At 44.9% G+C, this 24,452-nt stretch overlaps 1 protein-coding gene across 10 annotated transcripts in view; it reads left to right on the forward strand.

Annotated features, from left to right (window-relative positions):
* EPHA5 (EPH receptor A5) overlaps positions 1-24,452 on the forward strand; it is a 399,378-nt gene that overhangs the window by 262,246 nt on the left and 112,680 nt on the right. For 8 of the 10 annotated variants that reach the window (XR_008445069.1, XM_054029616.1, XM_054029617.1 and 5 more), the window contains 3 exons: positions 7,962-8,027; positions 21,263-21,330; positions 24,055-24,180. Coding sequence is in view for 9 of the 10 variants with exons in the window: in XM_054029616.1 (XP_053885591.1) it covers positions 7,962-8,027; positions 21,263-21,330; positions 24,055-24,180 (260 nt within the window). In the remaining variant the exon portion in view is untranslated. The remainder of the gene's footprint in view (positions 1-7,961; positions 8,028-21,262; positions 21,331-24,054; positions 24,181-24,452) is intronic. The other 2 variants (XM_054029620.1, XM_054029621.1) reach the window with 1 other exon arrangement.

Raw genomic sequence — 24,452 nt, forward strand, 5'->3', positions numbered from 1 at the left:
TCATTTAGCAGTAAGGCATTCCTGGGGAAATATCCCACCCTCTGACTTCACCACCTCAACCAAGCTGAAAAAAATTTCCCTGGAACCTAATCCCCCCCATTTACATTAATTCTTATGGGGAAATTGGATTCGCTTAACATCATTTTGCTTAATGTTGCATTTTTCAGGAACAGAACTACAACATTAAACGAGGAGTTACTGAATATAGAATTTCTCCTTTGGCGAGGGATCAGCCTTCAAAAGGCAAAGCAAAGGCAATTTTGCCACTTGGGTATTGGCAGTTGTTGGCTTCTGCAGCCTATCCAACCTTGACCTCAGTTGATTTAGCCTTTTAAATATTAGCTCCCACAGCTGCAGAGGGCTAGTTTCTGGACACAAATGTACATCTCTTTAAAAGACAACTTTCGCAGTGCAGAGAGGTTTGGGGTGAGTAAGTTGTGTACAGGAGGTGCTGAGCCAAGATTTGCAACTTTCTATGACATGGAAGGTCTCAACAGATGAGTTTTTCCACTAAGAAAATTACTGTTACAGTATGTGCCAGAGCTTTAAAATAGTTCACTTTACTTGATATTTCCGTAGGAAACGTGGGAGACAGTTTGTAGATAATGCTTTTCAGAAGTAATGACAGATTTTCATGGCATGAGTCATGACTTCTTGTGGCATTTTAAAGGACATTTATCTGCATATTTCTGACCGCTTTCCTGATGCCTTAGGTGATGCCCTACAGGAAAGCGGGCAGAAATATACAGATAAAGATTCATGGCCATTTCCTGGTACAGTGCATTACACCTCACCCCCCAAGATACACGTGATAACAAGAAGGATTTGGGGGGGGGGAACAGGCCCCCACTTTTGTCAAGAGTCACAGCCAGTAACAGGAAGGGCAATCCTGCTTTCATTTAAGTCAAAGGAAGCTGATCCAAGAGCTACAGTATCCTGCCCTACACCTTTAAAAACCAAGGTCATCACCCCAATGCCCTCTCACTCAGAGTGAATTCAGCTACTATCAGTAGAATGACACTTGATCAGCCGCCCTACTAAAGAAGAGTTCTGGTCACTCTCCCAACTCTTCTGGATGAGATCACGCCTCTCCAAATCTGAGATGCCCAGTCTTGCCCGCCTGCAGGCCACTATCACTGTCTCGACTGTACCTTCCAACAATTGTCTCTCCCTAGAACTAACCTCCCTGGCACCTTGTTGATCAACTCACCTGGTTCTGCTACCCCAACAACCAAAACAAAAACAACCATCCTGCCTTAGAAATACCTCAGGGCTGTGTACAGATGTGCAAAGCCTCAAAAGACAGGCAGAAGCCACCTGCTTTCAGGGATTAACTGCCACCTTCTGCCTCTTTGTCCTTTTACAGGCCATTGCTCCCAGCTAGGAAAATGGGATATTTAGAGGGTCAGCCGATCCAAGTACTCTTCACTCTGCTCATGTTGCCTTGCTCAGACAGTGAGCTGAGGGCTCCCCACTTGGGCCAGGGCCATTATTAAGCAATAAGACCCCTAGAGAAAGTAGTGATTTTCAGGATGTCATTTTAGCATCAGGCAGGTAACTGGACAGGTGTGAGGACCTTGAAGCATGGCTAACAGTAGGTATGCATTTAGCATGTCCAAACCTTGTCGCATATTCAGTCAAAGTTCTTAAGAAGAGGGTGGGAGGGAAGGATATGGAAAACCATTGTTAGAGGTTGTCACCCATCATGATGGGTCAGATGATGGTGACAGATGATGTCACCATATAGTCCTGTGTTAGTGAAGGGGATGCAGTGAATACTGTGATATTCATGAAATAAAGATTTAGGGTGGGACTGTAAAAAAATGTTTTGCCTTAGCCTAACTCTGCTCCCACTGAAGTTAGCAGGAATTCCATTTACCTCAGAGGGAGCAGTGTTAGGCCACTAGTTCACACTGTTGAACATCCCACCCTTAATACTTTGTAGAATTCACAAAGTCTCTTCTTGGCTATAGAATGGATAAAGCATAGGGGACGGAAGAGAACAAGCTCTCAGCTCTTCAAATACTATGTTGTTGGGTACTCTTTGAGAAGACGGAAGATAAAGTGCATTGGATATACACCAGGAGTGTAGAATTTGTCCTATTGTCTAGGGGAGAAAAATCAGTTGGGGCTGTGTAAAGGAGCAGACTCACCCCTGCAACGCCTCCTGCTGGTCTCTTCTGGGAATTAGCTCTTCCAGTGTCCTGGAGCGCCCTCTGCAGGCCAGTGATCCTGTCCTCTGGCCCCCCTGTCCCTCCTTGGACCCCAGTGCCCTTTTATCTGGAGCACTGCCCCCTGGCAGTGCACCCCTCAGTACTAGGGTCTCCCCTCCCCAGGGAACCTCCACCCACTATCCCTACCTCACTTCAGACTAAGGCCACTGCCAGTCACCAACTAGCCCCCGCTTCCTGGGGCAGACTGCAGTATAGGCCACTCATCACAGGCAAGGTTGGGTTTGGACCTGCTGCCTTGGCCTACCTCTGGGCTGCTCTCTGCGACCCCCAGTACCTGTTGGCCTCCTACTAGGCTGCAGCCTGGGGCTTTCCAGGCTGGAGCTCCCCAGCTTGTCCCCAGCCCTGCTACACCCAGGTACTCTGTCACTAGCTCACTGCAGCCAGGCCCTTCTCCCTCTGAAGGCAGAGAGAGACTGCTTGGCTTCTGCCTCACAGCCTTTTTATACAGGCCAACTAAGGCCTGATTGGGGCGTGGCCCAGCTGCAGCTGCTTCCCAATCAGCCAGCTTTTAGAGCTGCAGCCCTCGGCCAGGGCTGTTTTAAGCCCTCCTAGGCAGGAGTGGGGGACCACCCCGCTACAGGCTTATTTGTATCTCATAGACCTTAAGACCTTAGGAGACCATTGGGATCATATAGTCTGACCTCCTGCACATTGCAAGCCATAGTACCTCACCCACCCACTCCTGTAATAGACCCATAACCTAGGCATACGATGATGTTTTCTGTAAGCACGTGTTTCCAAGTGGTCTTTTCAAATACAATGCCTTTCGTAGAAAGTTGTTCTCTCTCTCTCTCTCCGACTGCACGTCATCTGCTCAATCTTTTGTTCTTATCAGTTACTTTTAAAAAAAAATCTTGGTGACAGTCTGAACATGTAAACTGGGTAAGCCTTAGCAGGTAGTACTAAAGGGATCACATATATCCATAGTAGGAATGTTAGAAGGATAGCAATAAAATTGAGTATTGAAACAAGACAAGCTGGACATATTTCCCCAACAGCTTGCAATATGTAATGTTGTTCCTCTCATGTTTGAGAGAAGTGTATCATCTCAGTGGGAGCTAGGTTACCATGTTGGCCTTCTGCTATACAGATATATGAAATAATCACCCCCCTCATCTTAGGGCTGGGTACAATATTAGAAAAAAGTCTTCCATTAACATTAGAATCTTGTCTTCTCCAGTTGTAGGCTTCAGAAGAATAACTTGTTAAAACTAAGAACAACACTTTTGATTCTCATGATCAATTCCTTAACTTATAACTCCGAGAGACCTGAATTGTGTACAGCAGACACTCATAGATGCATCTGTGGTCACCACAAATATACAAGGTGCAAAACAAACAGGCTTTGCGTTATCTGTCAGTTTTCAGTTCTCTAGCTGCAATGATTAATACCTATAACACATTGCTTGGGAGCTGCAATATGTGGGCTCATGAATGAAGTAGGCGGACTCACTGGTTTGTAACAAATCAGAGCACATCTGATATAGAAGTATTCCTAGAGCAATTGTCTTCATTTGTTGCCTAGACAATGCAATTTGTTTGTAATATATTGCTATGCTGTATGTTGGTAGCACAGCATTCTCTTTTCCGAAACTCGAGGATCATAAGTTTTGCCATCTAATGCACGTAAGAACTGCTGCTCAACCTAGCCAAGATGGAAGGGATGCTTATTGCCAGGGGGGAAGCTTCTAGCAACGTTAATAATGGTCTGTGTGTGTGTGTGTATGTCCTGCTCCCACCAAAAAGATTGACAGGGCCCTCCCTAGTGCATCCATCATTGCTCCTGGGTTCCCAGATAGCATCAGTGCCTTGTATTGCCTTTTACCATCTGCCTCTAGAGAGGAGGTAGTGGCCATTCCTCCAAAGTAGGAGCTTGGGATCATCCACACCCGTGTTACCATCGAGTGTAGTAGGACTAACCAGGTGTGGGTTTGGGCTCTACCTCAGCTTCCTCACTTAAGAAAAGGTCACTCTGCACTTGTTGTCTCAATAACTCCCCCACCGTTTGGAGTCCAGCTTATTTATATCACCTTGATCAATCGTTTTCCATCGGCCCTCACAAAGGGAGCACCAGCCAGAACACATCGTTCTAGCCAGTCCTTCAGCCACCTGCTGGCCAGGCTGTCAGTGGCACCGGACACCTGATCGGCATAGCGCACCGTAGCCCAGAGCCCCTGAGCGATCTGCCAGCCTCAGCCTCCCAAGTAGCTGGGATTACACACGCGCGCCACTACGCCTGGCCCTTATTAATATCACATTAAAAAAAACCACCCCAGGAACTTCAAACAGACTCTCCTCGCTGGCTCACCACCCTTGGTGCAGGCTTCTTAGGCCTGTCCTCACCAGGACTTTCTGGCAGTAAGCACCCCCACACTCCAGCCTTGTCACTGGCTTCCGCTCTCTGCAGATCTGCACTCCCCAGGGCCCCTGCCTGGGAGCAAAGGAGACTCTCGCTGTATGGCGTACCCCACTGTCACCAGGGGGCCGCCACTGAACCCCATCTCCAAGTATGTGATGCCACATCCAGGCCCAGTCAAGGTTTATTCTTTTATACCAGACAAGCAGAAGGCAGTCTTAACTCAATACCTGGCCCCCAGGCTTCGATGGTCCACCCCTCTCAGGGGTCTGTGGTTCTCCACTCCTGGCAGCTTCCTTGACTCCTCCAGCTCTGCTCCCTTCTTGGAGCCACAGGGTTCCTTCCTTGAGCCCCCTTGCTCTAGGGACCCACCACAGGAGTTAGCTCTCCTCCAGCGTAGCGTGGCCTCCGCCGACCAGGGCTCAGCCTGTCTCATTCCTTCTTCCTCAGATGCCTACTAGCAGCCCTTTATAGGCCCAGGTGTAGCCCCACCCTCTTTAATTAGCTGGATTAGGTTCACCTACTCCAGTCCAGGGGCGCTGGGATCAATCTGTTCACAGAGACCAACTACCCTGTGACATCCACTCAATCCTTACCCTCTCAGGCCCTGAGTCTCTCTCTGAATGCTCCTGATGGACCGTGGCTGCCCTTATCTCTCCCAGCAGGCCTGGTCCTTCATTAGATGCTCCCCATGTGACCCTTGTTTCCAACCCCTCCATCTGGAGAGGTTGGCAGAACCCTGTTAAAGGGCCTGCTCAGCCTGTGACATCAGGCTGTAATATGCTCTGTTAAGGCAGCCTCTGAAGTCTGTTTGGAAGACAGCTGCTCTGATATCTGGTTTTCAAGTGCCTCACCACCAAGATGATAGGTACTATAGTAAACATTAGCAATCACAAAACCTGCTTTTGCGTTCACTGCCCTAGTGCAAGCATCTGTGCTCTTTGCCATCAAGACATTTTGATTTCTAGCATCCAGGGGTTAATTCTGTTCCCCCATGAATCAATTTAATTTACCTGTAAAACAGATGTGTGTTTTCTGTAAGGTATATGTACCATTCTGAGCCTGTTGGATTCTCTCTCTTTTTTTTTAATCTTGTGCAACACAGATCTAGAAAAATAACTGTTTAACTTGCCTGTAAATTTCAGATTTTAGGTGTATAAAACATTGAGACTCAAGTTCTGCCTTCCCTGACACCTGAGCAACTCCACTGAAATGGGGGGGGCAATTTTTCCAAAGAACTCAGGGTGAGCTTTACAAGTATTCAGTGTCTGCAGTTGGGGCGAGATTTTCAGAAGCGCTCAGCTCCCATTTAGGGCCAGATTTTCATAAAAATCCAGCGCCTTGCACCTTGGTTCTTTTGAGAATCTAGGCAGTTTTTTGGCATCTAAAGGTGTGTGTACACTGCCGTGAGACAGCCCCTTGTGCCAGCTGACTTAGGCTAAGGGACTGTTTAATTTTAGGGTAGATGTTCAGATTCAGGGAGCAGCCCAAGCTCTGGGACCCTTCCATTTTGCAGAGTCCTGTAGCCCAGACTTCAGCACTAGCCCAAATGTCTACACTGCAACTAAGCAGCCGTTAGCCCGAGTCCCATGAGTCGGAGTGAGCTGGCATGGGCCAGCCACAGGTTTTTAATTGCAGTGTAGACGTGTCTCAAGAGGGAACTGAACTGATTTGAAAATCTGATCCTGATTCTGGCTGCTGGACATTTTAGAAAATTCTGGCTAGAGTGTCACTATTTTAGAATGATAGATTTCATTCCTTTGTAGAAGGTGGAATAATTGTGTGTGTGTGTGTGAGAGAGAGAGAGTCAGTCAGTCATTACAGCCTGGAGTGGGCTACATAGGTCTCATCTAGCCTTGCTTACTCCAAATGTTCAAAAATTGTGAGTCATGACCTAAAAATCATGTTCTTCATATTAATTTCTGGTTTTTGAATCCTTCAATGTTGTGTCAACAGCCATGATGGCTAGACATTTACTATATATGCATTTCTTTTAATGAAAGCTGAGATTCTCACACAATCCCCTGACTCCAGGAGCTGGGGATTTAAGAAAAAACTTTATTATAAAACTATATCGTAGGCGTCATAATAAAATTACAAGAGTTGGCAACACTGTGTGAAAGTTGTTTTACTGGTAGAACATTTATAAGGCGTTCTATTAGACTTTACTTTAAAAATCCGGAGAGGGAATAATTTTTTTTAAAATGAAGTGCACATTATGATAATTTTGCTAGAAATTTTGGGCGTAGCTCTGCTAAAGAAAATGGAACTATACTGACTTACCCCAGCTGAACCTCTGACACATTATTTATTTCTCCTGCACTGTATTCTTTTCTGGGATACACGACTTCAATATTATGCGAAGTTTGGCAACAAAGGGCATCTTCTGTGCTAGTGGATACAAGCCACTGACAGAGTTACATCCTGCTTCACAGAATAGACTGATGCCAGGTGAACTGTTTAGCCTGGAATAATTCCTCACCAATCTTCTTCAAATGAGCTATGGCTTCACACAGTGCCCTTTGAATACACATTCTGAGCAAACCACTAAGGAGAAGGGATACCCCAGAATATTCACTCATGCAAATAGGGCCCCAATCCTGCAGACACTTACTGCAGGTGCATAGCTTTGCTCACATGAATAATCCCATGGAGGTCAATGGGAGGGTGTAAAGTTATGCATTTGTGTAAGGGCTTGTCTACCAGCTGGGGTATTAATTCTAGTGTGCACCAGCATGTTGTACACTAACTGGCCCATGTGGACCCTGCTGGCATGCACTAACACTTCCCCAGTGCGTGTTATTGGAGTCCTGTTTTCAAACAGTACTAGAGTACCTCAGTGTGCACCAGGGAATTTTTAGTGTGTGCCACCAGGATCTGCACGGACAGTTAGTGCACTGCATGCTGGGACAGACGAGAAGTCTCACCCCAGCTGGGGTGCACAAATGCTCCCTGTACCTAGTTCCTAAGTGTTTGCAAAATAAGGACCCAAGTTCATACCCCTTTGAACATGATATTAATAGATAACTGCATGATCATACTGACCACGTTCTGTGTGTGATAAAACCACGTAAGCACCTGCATCCCAAGCACCTGTTTAACTTTAAGCACATGGGTAGCCCCACTTACTCCAGTGGGAATATTAACATAAGTAAAATAAAGTCCTTCTTAAATGCTTCAGAGGATCGGGGCCTGTACAATATGTCAAGGAGATTATCCCCATTTCATAGTTTCTGCAATGAAAATTTGGAAGCCCACTTTTTCAGGGTTCAAATGCCTACAGTGCATATGCAAATGGTGCAAATATATTTGCACATTACCAGGGCAGTGGGATGTATGCCTTATTCTGGGCCTTTTTGTTTGCTTTTCAGTTGCTGCGATCATGGCTGTGGGTGGGCTTCTTCCCTGCGTGCTGTTGCGTATCCAAGCCTAATATGGTCAGTGTTCCGACCTGCTCTATCTGATGTCCTACCTCAGTGTTTTCTGTGCTTAGCCTGGCTTTATCTTCCTTGCTTGTATTGGCCTGGATTGGCTTTCTCATCTGAACTCGGCACCCAGCTTGTCTGTCTCAACAACAGGAAATAGCCTCATATATGTCTCCAGAAAGAATGGGGTCCCTGTGGAGAATCTGACCTATTATTCCATGATGGATTGACCCAGACAGCATATCAAAAATGTCATGTGTCATCATTAAAACCAAAGATCATATAACTCATGTGGTGGACACTTCCTGCTTATCATCACTAAGGGATTATTTTCCAAAAGACAGGGGTAAAGATTGCGGCGTTTCATGGCGTGTAGCATGCATGACAGTGAAGTGTGTGTTGTTTTCTGCGGTGTCATGCCACTACTAGCAATGCTCCTTTGTACTGAGACCTAGTAGCCTGTCCCACAAGCTACCTGATCCTTTTCCAAGTTGGATATTAGGAAACACTATTTCACTAGGAGGGTGGAGAAGCACTGGAATGCGTTACCTAGGGAGGTGGTGGAGTCTCCTTCCTTGGAGATTTTTAAGGCCCGGCTTGACAAAGCCCTGGCTGGGATGATTTAGTTGGGAATTGGTCCTGCTTTGAGCAGGGGGTTGGACTAGATGACCTCCTGAGGTCCCTTCCAACCCTGATATTCTATGATTCAAGTTGCATAAGCAATGTCCATTCCGATGTGGTCTCTCACACTGCTGACTGATAAAATGAGCGGTGCTTTTACTATATTTAGATTAGATTTGGATCGTTCGAGAAGCAAAAACTGTATTTTAGGTTTCTGAATCAGCTGATGTGGGTGCAGGCAGACAGCTCCCAATTGGCTAAGCCTGGACAGCAACTCATAAAATCACATTCAGGAAGTGTCCATCTGCGTTCATAGGATATAAATAACTGAAACGGAGAGCTAAAAAGCTCCCACTTTTGTTCATGCCAGGCCTTGCTGTGAAAACACAATGGAAATACACATAGCTGTCCTGGGGAGCATTGAGATTCTGCAGAGCTACAGTTTATCCATTGTGTAGTCTTCTGAGTGGAACAGAAGAATTGCTAGAGTGGATCAGACACATGGTCCATCTAGCCCAGTGTCCTGTCCCTGACCATGGCCACCCCAGATGCTCCAGGGGAAGGTGTAAAACCCTACAGTAGAATTTATGGACTAACATTCCTCCAAGAAAATTTCCATCTGATCTCAATTGGCTCATGCCCTGTGACAGGAGGGTTTGCAGCCCTTCCAAAACTCCTGTATTTTAGTGGGTTGTTTTAATATTTTCATGTTCCTTAAACACACATTATTCCAGTTTGTGGCAATACAAATATTCATATCTGAGGAAAGGATCAGGTCTGTTGAGCTTACATGGGTACAAGAAACAGAAAACATCTTTTTCTGTTTTGTTTTGTTGCCAATTTTCATGATTTTATTGCCAGTCTATCTCTGTTGGGTGTTTTTTTTTAAGCCCCAGCTCCTGGAGTCATGTGATTGTGTGAGACTCTTGGCTTTCCTAGCCCTCTTGGTTGCAGCGCAAAGTTTGAAAACATGAATCCGACAGGCTCAAGAACCAGAAGGGAAATAAAAAGAACCCCAATTGTATTATTTTTAACACATCATGATTTTTGATGAAGCCTTATGATTCTTGAATGCTTGGCATTGAAATACTGGACCCGGAAGCTCAGTCTGAAGTGTTTGGCTGCCACATGTTCTGTGGGTATATTTAGTTATTGTTTGAACTAGTCGGTTTTGCCATGATGATATCAAAAGAAAGATTCCAATAGGTTGATGGGCCATCTGAACCCAGAAATGCAGGTATTATTTCATGCTTTGAGCCTTGATTTGCAAAATGAGGCATAAAATAAAGGGTTGCCAGTGATTGGAAGCTCTGGACATGCCTGTTCAGAAGGGTAGAAGGTGCTCAAAAGCCCAGAAAATCAGAAGGATCATGCCCATTTTGTTTACCAGAACATATGGGTGGGAGGAAAAAAAGAAAGAGGTCCAAGAGAAATAGAGGAGAGACTGGCTGAGCTGGAAAGTGCTATCTCTAAATCATCCCTAAGTTTACTTACTGCACTGTAGGGAGAATAATGTAGCAGCAATCTGTTGTTCTGCAAAGGGGATAATGGGAGAAGTGGCTTCCAGGCACAGATACTATCAACTGTGCTATAGGAAGGCAGGGCCGCCTCTTTCAAGAGATCACTTCAAAGTCAGCTTCCTGCAAAAGGGGGGGAAACGGTCTCTCGTTTAAATTATTTTTAGTTGTTCTTGTGGAAGGCAAAGAGCCATCCAAAGCAACGAGAGGGAAAGAATAAAAGCTAAAAATACTTCTGCTGCATTTTCAAAACTTCCTTTGCAAGACTTCCCAGTCAATCTGAGGTCAAATCCGGCATAGTACGGTACAGAGTGGGCCAATGCGGGTGGGCAAATTGCTGAGAAAGCCAGTGAGTCTGCAGTTAGCAGCAGGACACAGCACAGGGGCCATTTCAGCTATTGTCATTGAAGTTTACAAACTGCGCCAGGTTGGTGCAGTGAAAACCTGGAGAAACTCGCCCTGTGCTTCGGACAGCCTCCACTTGCAGGGAAAGCCGCGTATTTGCTCTGTGAATGAGTTGAGCCACAGATCAAACTGGGCCGTTTCTCAGCCCCACAGTCTAGTCGCCCTCAAGAACTGAGAAAGAATGAATGTCCTCTTCTGATGTCACTATCCAGGCAGGAGCACTTCTAGAGCAGTATGAAAGGCGGGTTTCAGAGTACATGTAATGGGCCACATTCTCAGCTGGTGTGAACTTCATCACTTTACACCAGCTGGGAATCTGACCCAGTGGAACAAAAATGACTTCTTGTGGGTGCTCCTCCCAAGGGATGGGGTGAATGCAAGATGGAAAGGAGGAAAGTGGGTGGGAAGATGGGGAGCACCTTTCAGTCGGAGGATCATGCATTTTAGACAAGGATGAATAATAATAACAGGAGAGTCCTCTGTGTTTTTAAGGTAATAATACATCAGGGGCTTCTAAACACCAGGGAGTTTTGCCATTGACCTCAGTGGAGCAAAGATGTTCTCTGGCCTTTCAATCTCTGGGTGTGTTTAGCCCAGCATAAAGTTATTTCCACATAAGCAGGGAAACTTTTAAAAGAAAGTGACACTGTGAATGTACAAATTGGAGCTAATGCTGCTGTGACCAGTATTCAGTGTCACCCCAAATTCCACACACAGATCCCCTGCTTGCTGGGGCATGCCTTAGAGGCATAACACCCACCCTTGTGAACTCTGGGGCCCCCACTTCTTCGTTCTCCTTTTCCCCTTTCCGTGGTGGGTATGAGCAGCAGCATGACCCCTTTGGTGTTTTACACTCCCCTGACTCAGTCTTACAAAACCCTGGAGACAGGGTGGTTAAGGCCCAGAAAAGCATTTAACCTGAGACATGGGAGTAGTCACATCCCTCTTCTGCAAAGCACATAGGCACTTTGCTGAATAGGGATAGATTTAAGTGTGTAAGGACTTTGCTGAACCAGGGCCCACAGCACCCGATCCAGCCCATTGGGAGTCTGTCCATTGACTCCATTATAGGTTGGACTGTGGCCATTGTGGTAGGACCAAGATGACAACACAAGAATTCCTTCTCCCACGCCCATGCTTTGTTCACTAGGTGCCCCTCTGGGTGGCTGAAGGCCTATGTAGTATCACATAACCAACAGCACATGACAAGGTGAAGATGTGCATGAACCTGAAGGGCAAGGTGAGGGGCCAAGTGTCCCCTTCCTTCCAAGAAGGACAGGCATTTATCATCTGACATCTCATAAGAACATAAGAACGGCCATACTGGGTCAGACCAAAGGTCCATCTAGCCCAGTATCCTGTCTTCTGACAGTGGCCAATGCCAGGTGCCCCAGATAGAATGAACAAAACAGGTAATCCTCAAGTGATCCATCCCCTGTCACCCATTCCCAGTTTCTGGCAAACAGAGGCTATGGACACCATCCCAGGCCATCCTAGCTAATAGCCATTGATGGACCTAACCTCCGTGAACTTATCTAGTTCTTTTTTGAACCCTGTTATGGGCTTGGCCTTCACAACATCCTCTAGCAAGGAGTTCCACAGGTTGACTGTGCTTTGTGTGAAGAAATACTTCCTTTTATTTGTTTTGAGCATGCTGCCTATTAATTTCATTCGGTGACCCCTCGTACTTGTGTTATGAGAAGGAGTAAATAACACTTCCTTATTTACTTTCTCCATACCAGTCGTGATTTTATAGACCTCTATCATATCCCCCCTTAGTCATCTCTTTTCCAAGATGAAAAGTCCCAGTCTTATTAATCTCTCCTCAAATTTTGCTACCTCTCTTTTTACCCCATTTTCCAGATCATTTATGAACATGTTTAATAGGACTGGGCCCAGAACAGACACCTGAAAATAGACCATCTATTCCTACCCTTTGTTTCCTATCTTTTAACCAGTTACCAGTCCATGAGAGGACCTTCCCTCTTGTCCTATGACAGCTTAATTTGCTTGAGAGCCTTTGGTGAGGGACCTTGTCAAAGGCTTTCTGAAATTCTAAGTACACTATATCCACTGGGTCCCTCTTGTTTAGATGCTTGTTGACCCCCTCAAAGAATTCTAGTAGATTACTGAGGTATGATTTCCCTTTACAAAAACCATATTAACTCTTCCCCCCAAAATTATGTTCATCTATGTGTCTGACAATTTTTGTTCTTTACTATAGTTTCAACCAGTTTGTCCAATACTGAAGTCAGGCTTACTGGCCTGTAATTGCCAGGATCACCTCTGGAGCTCTTTTTAAAAATTGGCGTCACATTAGCTGTCCTCCAGTCATTTGGTACAAAAGCTGATTTAAATGATAGGTTCCAGACTACAGTTAGTAGTTCTGCAATTTCACATTTGAGTTCCTTCAGAACTTTTCGGTGAATATCATCTGGTTCTGGTGACTGATTACTGTTTAGTTTATCAATTTGTTCCAAACTTCCCCTAAAGACACCTCAATCTGGGACAGTTTTTCATATTTGTCACCTAAAAAGAATGGCTCAGTTTTGGGAACCTCCCTCACATCCTCAGCCGTGAAGACTGATGCAAGAATTCATTTATTTTCTCCGCAATAGCTTTATCGTCCTTGAGAGCTCCTTTAGCATCTCGTTCGTCCAGTGGCCCCATTGGTTGTTTAGCAGGCTTCCTGCTTCACATGTACTTAAAAACATTTTTCCTATTACTTTTTGAGTAGTTGGCTAGCTGTTTCTCCAATTCTTTTTTGGCCTATTTAGTTATATTTTTACATTTCATTTGCTAGAGTTTATGCTCCCTTCTATTTTCCTCACTAGGATTTAACTTCCACTTTTTAAAGGATGCCTTTTTGCTTTTCACTGCTTCTTTTACTTGTTTAGCCACGTGGCACTTTTTTGATTCTCTTACTGTGTTTTTTAATTTGAGGTATACATTTAAGTTGAACCTCTATTATGGTGTCTTTAAAAAGTTTCCATGCAGCTTGCAGGGATTTCACTTTTGGCACTGTACCTTTTAATTTCTGTTTAACTAACCCCCTCATTTTTGTGTAGTTCCCCTTTCTGAAATTAAATGCTACAGTATTGGGCTGTTGTGGTGTTTTCCCCACCACAGGGATGTTAAATTTAATTATATTATGGTCACTATTACCAAGCAATCCAGCTACACTCACGTCTTGGACCAGATCCTGTGCTGCACTTAGGACTAAATCAAGAATTACCTCTCCTCTCTTGTGGGTTCCAGGACCAGCTGCTCCAAGAAGCAGTCATTGTCATTGTCAAGAAACTTTATCTCTGCATCCCGTCCTGAGGTGATATGTACCCAGTCAATATGGGGATCGTTGAAACCCCCATTATTATTGAGGTTTTTCTATTTTAATAGCCCCTCTAATCTCCCTGAGCATTTTACAGTCACTATCACCATCCTGGTCAGGTGGTCGGTAATATACCCCTACTGCTATATTCTTATTATTCAAGCATGGAATTACTATCCATAGAGATTCTATGGTACAGTTTGGTTCATTTAAGTTTTTTACTTCATTTGATTCTACGCTTTCTTTCACATATAGTGCCACTCCCCCACCAGCACGATCTGTTCTGTCCTTCTGATATATTTGGTACCCTGGTATTACTGTGTCCCATTGATTATCCTCATTCCACCAAGTTTCTGTGGTGCTTATTATATCAATATCCTCATTTAATACTAGGCACTCTAGTTCACCCATCTTATTATTTAGACTTCTAGCATTGGTATATAAGCACTTTAAAAACTTGTCACTTTTTAGCTGCCTGCAATTACATGATGTAATTGAATGTGACTTTTTTTCATTTGACTGTTTTTTATCAGATCCTACCTGTATTTTACCATTTTCCATCCTCTCCTTCTTACTAGGACATAGACAATGTCCATTAGTAGATCCTCTCCTAAGGGACGTCTCTGTCCGAACCACTTTCTCCCCTGCACCTGTCGGCTTTCCCCTAGCCCTTAGTTTAAAAACTTAGTTTACGACCTTTTTAATTTTAAGTGCCAGCAATCTGGTTCCATTTTGGTTTAGGTGGAGCCCGTTCTTCCTGTATAGGCTCCAACTTTCCCCAAAGTTTCCCCAGTTCCTAATAAATCTAAACCCCTCCTCCGTACACCATTGTCTCATCCATGAATTCAGACCCTGCAGTGCTGCCTGTCTAACTGACCCTGCGTGTGGAACTGGAAGCATTTTAGAGAATGCAACCATGGAGATCCTGGACTTCAATCTCTTACCTAAATTTGGCCTCCAGGACCTCTCTCCTATCCTTCCCTATGTCATTGGTACCTACATGTACCACGACCACCGACTCCTCCCCAGCACTACACATGAGTCTATCTAGATGTCTCGAGAGATCCGCAACCTTCGCACCAGGCAGGCAAGTCACCATGCGGTTCTCCTGGTCATCACAAACCCAGCTATCTATGTTTCTAATGATCAAATCGCCCATTATTAATACCCGTCTCTTCCTAATAACTGGAGTTCCCTCCCCTGGAGAGGTATCCTCAGTGCAAGAGGATACCACATCATCATCTGGAAGGAGAGTCCCAACTATGGGATCATTTCCTTCTGCTCCAGTTGGATGTTCTCCTTCCCTGAGACTTTCATCCTCCTCAACAGCACAGAGTTTATCAGACTGGGGGTGGGACCGTTCTACTGTGTCCCAGAAAGTCTCATCTATGTAGCTCTCTGTCTTCCTTAGTTCCTCCAGTTCAGCCACTCTGGTCTCCAAAGCCCGTATGCGGTCTCTGAGGGTCAGGAGCTCCTTGCACCGAATGCACACGTACGCCGCCTGCCCATAGGGCAGGTAATCATGCATGCTGCATTGGGTGCAATAAACTGGATAGCCCCCACTCTGTTGCTGGACTTCTGCCTGCATTGTCTTTTTACTCCTGCAGCTTGTTCCTTTGTTGTTTTGTTTTTATCAGGGGGTGTTTGACTTTAAGTTTAAAGAATGTGGAGTGTATCTAGCCCCCCCCCCCCCCCCCCCCCCCCCCCCCGGCTCAGACTCCCGCCTCTAAAATCCCTTACGAAACTCCCCTGTTATCCATTTCTGTTCGCTAGTTCCTCTGGTCACTTAGGAGTGGGCTTTTTAAAGTCCTGGTCTTCCTGAGTAGCCCCACCATCTGCTTAAGGATTAATGGGTGCTAAAGTGCTTAGGGATCAAAGCCTCGTTAAGAAGCTCTCAGCCTTGCCTAGGAGGCTGCTAGACTCAGCACACACACAGTCAGCACACGGTCCCCCAACCAACAGACCACACTGTTTATTTCAGTCAAGCAGCAAGTACATCACAAACACACACACTACAGACAACAAACTTAGACCAATAAGTTATCCCAATGAGAGAGAGATAATCTCTCTGTTTTTGCTCTTGTAAAGTGATTTACATTATGCTAGGTAACGTTCAGTCCCACCTTTTGCCAATCAGATTCTTCATCTTTCTTCCATTCCACTTTATGTTATAAACCCGTATAAGGATTATTTTACAACCTCACTTTTATAATCTGCCCACTAAATATTTTATGAGCTGCTTGCCAGTGTGGAAGTAGGTTTTATATCAGACACGATGCCTTAAGAATATTTAAAATCTAAATGTCTTTTTTCCCCTCTTACACTTTTATTAAAAAACACCGCAAGCTATGATTGAGGTCTTACTCTTCAGTGTGGTGGGCCCTACCAACATAATGTTGCAGGGGGGACATTGCTTTCAAGATACTGAAACAGATCCAGATCCGCAGCAAATGTAAATCAGTGGAGATTCAGGAGCTGTACGGATTTACTGAGTTTCTTGTCCAATTTCTTCAGATCAGTGGGAGAGAAAGCGGGTAGCAATGTCTTTATATCTTCACAATATGTGATATAGAAAAGATGTACAAAATCTATATTATCTACAGCCGCCATCAAATTACAGTGATGAAGGTCCATCAGGCATCTTTGCTTTGCATCTTTTACCATCAATATTAAAAATAAATGCGCATGTGAAAATCAAATTCTACAACAACGTGGTACCATTCCCGTCAGCCTCTCCCCCCTCCCCCCCCGCCGCCCCGCAATGTCTTTTAAAAACAGAATATTTGGATACTTTTACCTGCCAATAACACCACATATGTGGGAGAAGATCAATATTGAAAGGCATGTCATATGTCTGATAATCCTGAAATCACATATTTTTGGATGGAATAGATCAAATATAATTTCAATGGAAAGGTGGGGAGAAGTAAAGAAAGAACACTATGCCTCTTCCTTGTAAAAAACAAACAAACAAAACTGTTAAAATTCCAGAAGAGAAGAAGTACAATTTAAGCCAAGAATGGGGGTTTTATTGCTTATTTATCGGATTGGTTAAGACTGTGTATCAGTGACAGAGACAGAAGATAGCATGTAATGGACAGGTTTCCTACAATGGTTTGTTAGCAATTCTGAACTGTTTCTTGAGACCCAGTTGTACACCAGTTTTACTTGCTGCATTTTGTTGAGGCTTGTTTTAATGGTGCTTTCAGGGGTTCCGGAGCCTGATTTTATATGTTAATGTGACATGCTGCTGCATATGTTATAGAACTCCAGAGATGGCCACAACCAAAAATGACTCTATGAATATCACCCTAGCTAGTAAAACATTAACCACTTTGCACCAATGTATTCTTAGATCACTCGTTGTGAGGGATTAAAGGTTTTATTTCCAATTTTGTAGTAGGCATCTCCATACAATTAAATTTTCAGGAGCCCCGTTTAAATGAGAAAGGTAATGTTAGGAAAGAGTACTTACAGAAGAGGGATTCAGATGACAGATTTGAGTGTGACAGAGAGAGGTGCATGTTTGCTTTAAAAGGTAAACAGGAGAAGGGTTTACACATGCTTTTCCTGGAAATAGAGCTAGTTGAAAGATGGCCCCCTTTTTTTTTTTAATGGACAATTGGGGTTTTGATTAACTAACAATTTCATGAAAATTGCCTGCTTTCCTTGAAAATTTTTTATCCAAAAACTGAAATCCACAGAACTGAATATATTTTATTAGAAAATGAAAAAATATTTTATTTGCGGGCAAATTCTGGGTGAAAATATTAAACTTTTTGAGCTACAAATATTTCATTTTCTGGTAGTTTTCATCTGAAAATATTTTGGTTTGCCAAAAAGCAACCAAAAATCAGTTTTGGTGTTTCAGGTTTTGACAAGGAATGCAAATTTTCTGTGGGGAAAATACCCAACATTTTTCAAGCAGCTCTGCTCTGGATCTGGTGAACCCAAAACTCCCACTGAAGTATCGAATTCACCTGCTGGGTGGAGTTTGGGGCATGCAAGAAATGCAGGATTTAATTAACTTTCTTATGAAACAGAAGGCTTGTCTACACTAGAAAATTGAACAATTGCTGGTTGAATAGGTGGACAACCACCATTGTAAGCCCAAAAGCAAGATTAGCCATGCTGTTCTGAGCTAAGGACCATTTCAGTTTTGCCTCACATCCACACTGCTCCTGTACTACACTGCTACAGTTTCACTGCCTTTGGGTAACTGTCTCACATCTCTTGGACAGCACCCTAAGCAGATAATTCTAGGAAATTTCACAGGGCCTTTTAGGATATTTTGGGAAGCCCAGGGGAACTGTTGGAGACTAAGTCAAACTCCCATAATTCCCTAGCAGAAGCTCAACTAAGCCAGCTAGCCAGAGAATACCTGATGGTACCATGTGGCATGTGACTGGACGTTAAAATAAACAGCTGACAATATGTGGATCTTTAGGCAAATACAAATGGTTAATTTTGATTTTGCCTATAAAAGAGGAGAAAGAATTTTAGGATGAGTGTATATTTTAATGAGGCTGGTGCAGCATGCCCAGTGCTTTCCAAAACAATGTCAGCATGTTGTTTACCGGTAGATAGACTGCAGACGTGGGCCTAGGCCGCTCCCTAATGCGTAAAGCCTAAGGCAGGTTATAAAGACCCACCAATCATCAGGAAAGTGCCTCAGCCTATATCCATTATCAGCAGATCCAGGAGGGAATGCAGAGGCTTCTGCCCCTATTGGAAAGACTAGCCACTGCTGCCCTAGACATACGTAGCCAGGGCTGCCCCAAAACCACCCTAACCCTATACACATCCTAGCGCAAGGTTATAAAGGCCTTTGCCATTGGTAAGTTCCTCATGCTGCAGCCCCAGCAACAGAGTCAGGGCACCACAAAAAGCGTCTCCCTGCTGCCCAGGATTCCACATCACAGTGACTCCAACCTGGCTACCAAATTACCCTCTGATTTCAGTGCTAGCTGCCCTCTGCTGGTGACAGTCCCCTGACCGTTGCCATGGTCAGGGCCAGCTCCAGGCACCAGCCCAGGAAGCTGGTGCCTAGGGTGGCCAATGGAAAGGGGTGGCACGTCTGGCTCTTCGGCAGCAATTCGGCGGCGGGTCACTCATTCCCTCTCGGGAATGAAGCGGCGGTGGTAGAGCTGCCGCCGAAGTGCCGCCGATCCCAGCTTCTTCTTTTTTCCCGCTTGGGGTGGCAAAAACGCTGGAGCCGGCCCTGGCCATGGTCGTGCTCTGCACTGTGGCGGTTCGTTGCTTACTGAAGACTCCCCCTGTCACCTGCCAGCCCCACCACCCTCAGCTCACTCCAACCGTAGTCTCTCAGCATCCCTTCCCCCACCCGCTCTATCATCTTCTCTTCTCTGCCTCCCTTTTGTTTCCACGAGCTTTACAGCCTCCTTCCTTCCTTCCCCCGCCTCCCAACTCTCCCACTAGCCTCCTTACAATACTCTTAAGCCCTGATGTGGCGATTGGGTCTGTGGCTTGAACCCTTGCAACCATGTAGACTGACGGGGGGTGTTTCACAGCTGCTGCTTTGCTCTGAGTGCTGGTTTCTTGGCCTGTTAATCTCACTGTGGGTCTCACTAGACTGACTGCGGCCACCCTGTTTCATGTGTCGTGTGCTGGAGGATAGCAGGACTCCCATGTTTCTAAAGCTAAACTGTGTATGAAGAACCGTTTACAGAGGTCGTCAGGGCGCAGAACATGGATGGTCTGACCTAGAGGTCAGAGCCTAAAGTAGGGTCAGGGTCGTGGTCAGGAGTCAGGCCGTAGGCCATAGCTGGAGGCAGAGGCAGAAGCCATGCCTGAGGCTTAAACGGGAGCTAGAAGTCACAAGCCAGAAGGGTCAAAGCTGGAGAGCAAGGAAACAGGAGCGAGAACCAGGCAAGGAGGCAGGAACTTGATCTCAGCAGTCTGGTCGGCATCAGCAGACCAGGCTAGCCACTAGTTGCTCAGACAAGGGGTGGGAAAGGAACAGGAAGCTTTATAGCCGGTGGCGTCCAATCAGCAGTCCACTGCCAGTCACCTGACCCTGCTGAGTCAGAGGGTGGAGCCTCTGGCAGTGGGGTGCTAGCTGCGGTTCCCTCATCAGACCTTGCAGTACGGTGGTACAGAGGGTAAGGCTTTTGCTTGGCTCCCACGTGCGTTTGAGACCCAGGGTGCCTGCCAGAGGTGCTACAGCTGCAGTAAGCATGCTGGCCTTGTACATGTAGCCTTCCTTCCTCTTGCAGCCTGTGCTCCACTTTACAGGCAGATTTTTTTAGGGAGGATCCACCCACATGGATCAGATCCTTGGTTCATAAGTGATGAGTTTGACCAATTCTGATACCATCTAGATACTGTATGTGCAGAATACATCCTGCCATCCACCATGCACCCTTGTGCCCATGTCGTGCTCCATTGATTACATCTTCATAACGGGAGCAGCTTAGGTATCCACGTAATCTTAGAGCACTAACACCAGCTAGAGGGAAGGGGAGCAGCACAAGCACGTGATGGTCATGCCCAGGCAGAAGCATCCAAACACTAATCTCCGAATTTGTGCGGGTAAGGTGACTAACATGCAAGAGGGGAATGCATGTATGATGGCGCCCGTGCATAAAGGCTGGAGCTGCCCAGAAAACCCACTAAGTTCTGGGAACGCATGAACCATCTGTGAAGGTTGTGAGCTTTTCCTGGACAAGTCCCATTCACTTTATGCTCCCTCCTTTTGGCTTATCTGTAAGATGCAGATAATGGCAGCTGGTTTCCCTTGTTTGAGATCGAAAAGTGCTGTATAAATGCTAACTAGGATTGTTGTGTTTTATTACATTCCTGCCAGTTGTCTTTCCCCGTTCCTCCTTATCCCTTTCTTTTTAATAATAGCAAAACTAACAATATTTTTGGCTGGGATTTAAAAAACAAGCCAAAGGATTTAGGAGCACACTTCCAATTGAAAGTCAGTGGGCCTTGTAGATGGAGGCAGTGTGGCCTAATGGCTAGTCCACAGCGTTGGGACTCAGGAGAATAGCATTCTATTCCTGGCTCTGCCACTGGTCACTGCTGGGTGACCCAGGGCAAATCATTTCATCACTCCGTGCCTCAGTTTCCCCATCTGTGGAATGGGTATAGTGATGCTGCTCTCCTTTGTAAAGCATTTTGAGATCTACTGCTGATAAGAGGGTCCCTCTGACAAATTCAAACAACCTCCTTCTCAATAAATAAAAGACAAAGGGGGATGTTTTGATGACATAACATTGGCATCGCATTTCTGCAGCAAGACATAGGTATATTGGCTCCCGGTGAATCTGTTCTGGGTTCTTGTGCTTCCTATGATTGACTGAATGCAATGGTTTCTGATATCTGACTGATCGAAGCGTATTCTGTTCCAGGCGATGTGGATACAGCAAAGCTAAACAAGATCCAGAAGAAGAAAAGATGCACTTTCATAATGGCCACAGTAAGTGAAGACTTAAAATACATATATGCATTTGTGGCTTAGCTTCTATTTCTGGCTTTGCATGGTACTAAGAATAATGAATAACAATCGAGATTTCTTCAGCAAATGGTCAGTTGGTATCCAGTAGAAAAAGAGATCAGTTGATTCTGTTATGCAATAAGGCCCCAATCCTGCAAAGACTTAAGAACATGGTTAACTTTATGCATAAAATAGTCCCATTGACTTCAGTGGGAGTACTCGTGTGTGAAGTTAAGCATATGCATAAGTCTTTGCAGGATTGAGGCCCGAATGAGTGATTTAATTATAACTTACCTTTTTAGTCAGTAATATCTCAACAATTTTATTGCATTCCTCATCCTCTACTACATGACGCACATCATTTTTTAGCTTGCTTGGTTAATCCATTGCAGCCAGACACTTCTGTAGTTTGGAGGAATGAGCACAAGGTTTGGAACCTGAAGATTTTTCTCTTTGCTAAGAACATGGACTTAGCCCATCTCAGCTCTCTGCCTCAGTTTCCTCAGCTGTATAATACTTCTCCTTCCGCACTAGGATGTTGTGAGATTAATTAGTTAACAATTGTAGGTAGACTTGAACATGTGAACTACTATTATAGCCCTTCTATAAATCTAGGGTCAGATTTTACAAAACTTTTGTAAAGTGCTGTGGGATCTGTAGATGAAAAGGGCTTCTGTATAAGAGCTAGGTGTTACTTACCTAAAGCATTTTTACCTTGTCCGCACTGGAGTATATTCAAATCTCTGTCACTGCTATTTAATGCAGGCAGCAGGAAGCCAATCAATTCAAGGACTGCATTGTGAACCTCTTACTCAAACGGATGAGTAGTTACTCTGCCAGTAGCTGTAATGCTTCTCAAAGCAAATTTACAATAATCGTAACAATAATTCTTGTGCAAGTACCTTCCCCCTCCTGAGTCCCATGGAAAAAGCCTATTACTGATTTATTATTATTAATTATTATTATTATTATTACATAGGAGTGCAACCCTGAATATGTGTTATATTGCAAACATGTGATCTGGGCAGTTTTTAATTCATGATAATGCTATTTGAACTAATGTAGTTGATTAGGTGATAGGTATAATTCATTGCAGTTCCTCAGCCTGAGGGTGATGGTTCCTTTGGGCCAGATTTTCAAATGTACTCAGCACACAGCAACACCTGTTGTTCTCAATTAGAGAGGAGATTTTCAAAGATTAGGAGCACAAATCACTTAGGGGAAAAAATCTCCCCCCATGTGTCTAAATGGGAACTGAGCTCTTTTGAAAATCTGGTCCTTCGTATTTCTTCCCTGCTGGCCTTTCACATTCAGTCCGCCTTTCCCCTGGCTGGGTTGTCCACCTAGGCTATCTTCTCTCTATGGTCCTTATTCCATAACATTGAGCACCTCACAGACTTTTAATGTCATAGCATAGCTGTGAGGTGGGGCAGGATTATCAAGTTTTACAGATGGGGATCTGAGAATAAGATCCAGTTTTGTAAAGGTAATTAAGCATTGATGTGCCTAATGGATTTAGGAACCTACATCTCATTTTTCAAAAGTGATTTAAGCCCTTCGGAGTCTAAATGCCATAGACTGTCAATGGGATGTTGGCTCCTGAAGGGCTAAACTCCTTTTGAAAATGAGAGTCAGGCTCCTAAATCAGTTAGATTTTGCAACACTGAGTGCAGCGGTGCCTAAATACTTTCAAAAATCTGTTGTATGCAGGGCCGCCTGGGGGGAGGGGGGGCAAGTGGGGCAATTTGCCCTGGGCCCCGCAGTGGCCCCGCAAGCCCTGGCCCGGCGGCGGTCCGGGTCTTTGGTGGTATTTTGGCGGCATGGGGGCCTTCAGTCGCTCCGGGTGAACGGCGGCATTTCGGCGGTGGGGGGCCCTTTAGTCACTCCGGGTCTTCAGCGGCGGGTCCTTCAGTGCTGCCGAAGACGTGGAGCGACTAAAGGGCCCCCCACCGCTGAAATGCCGCCGAACACCCGGTGCGCCGCTGGGTGAGTATAAGCACCCCAGGGCCCCTGAATCCTCTGGGTGGCCCTGGTTGTATGCAGTGTTACTGTAGCCATGTTGGTCCCAGGATATTAGAGAAACAGGGAGGGTGAGATAATATCTTTTATTGGACCAACTTCTGTTGGTGAGAGAGACAAGCTTTCAAGCTCACACAGAGCTCTCCTTCAGGTGTGGGAGAAGACCCGAAGAGCTCTGTGAAACCTTGAAAGCTTGACGCTCTCACCAACAGAAGTTGGTTCAGTAAAAGATATTAACTCACCCTCCTTGTCTCTTTAAAAATCTGGGCCTACATAACTGGCCCAAGTCACACAGGGGTCTGTGGCGGTGCAGGGGAATGAAATGAGATCTACTAATCCAGGTTAACACTCTAACTACTGTCTCTGGCCAACACTTATATAGCCTATACGTCTATATATCATTTTAGCTGAATATCACCCCAGTGGTTTTGAATGTAATAAGGAAAGTTATGTGTGTACCGTATTCTTCTTAAATAATACAATGTAACATTTTTCCAGCAGTGCTTACCTGCTTTGCATTTCAAGATACAAAGTATTTAAAAAGTGTTCAGCTATTAATTTTTGCATGAAAATCGTTTTTCCTCGACAGTGTTCTCCGGTGTGAGTAAAGTCGGCACAAGAGACAAGCTTAGTATTATCCTCACCCATCACTACATGTGCCATTTAAATTTTAATTTATGTTTACAGTTAAATTGCCCGGAGTAAGGACTTATATTGACCCACATACCTATGAAGACCCCAATCAAGCCGTCCATGAATTTGCCAAGGAAATTGAAGCTTCATGCATAACAATTGAAAGAGTTATCGGAGCCGGTATGGAGCTATGTTTAATGACCATCTTCTATCTGCCATTAACATCCTGGAGGAGCTTATCGCATTGCTGTTCAAAATCACAGAACAGGCCGGTCAAATATTTGTATTGTGTATGCCCACTGTGAGTGGTTACCTTAGTATACAGTATTTGTGAGACCACAATTGGAATACCATGTCCAGTTCTGGGGTCCACACTTTAAAAAGGTTGTTGAAAAATTGGAACGGATTCAGAGAAGAACTTTGAGAATGAATTGTGGTGCAGAAAACACACC

The sequence above is a fragment of the Malaclemys terrapin genome, chromosome 5, assembly GCF_027887155.1.
Source record: "Malaclemys terrapin pileata isolate rMalTer1 chromosome 5, rMalTer1.hap1, whole genome shotgun sequence".
NCBI lineage: Eukaryota > Metazoa > Chordata > Testudines > Emydidae > Malaclemys > Malaclemys terrapin.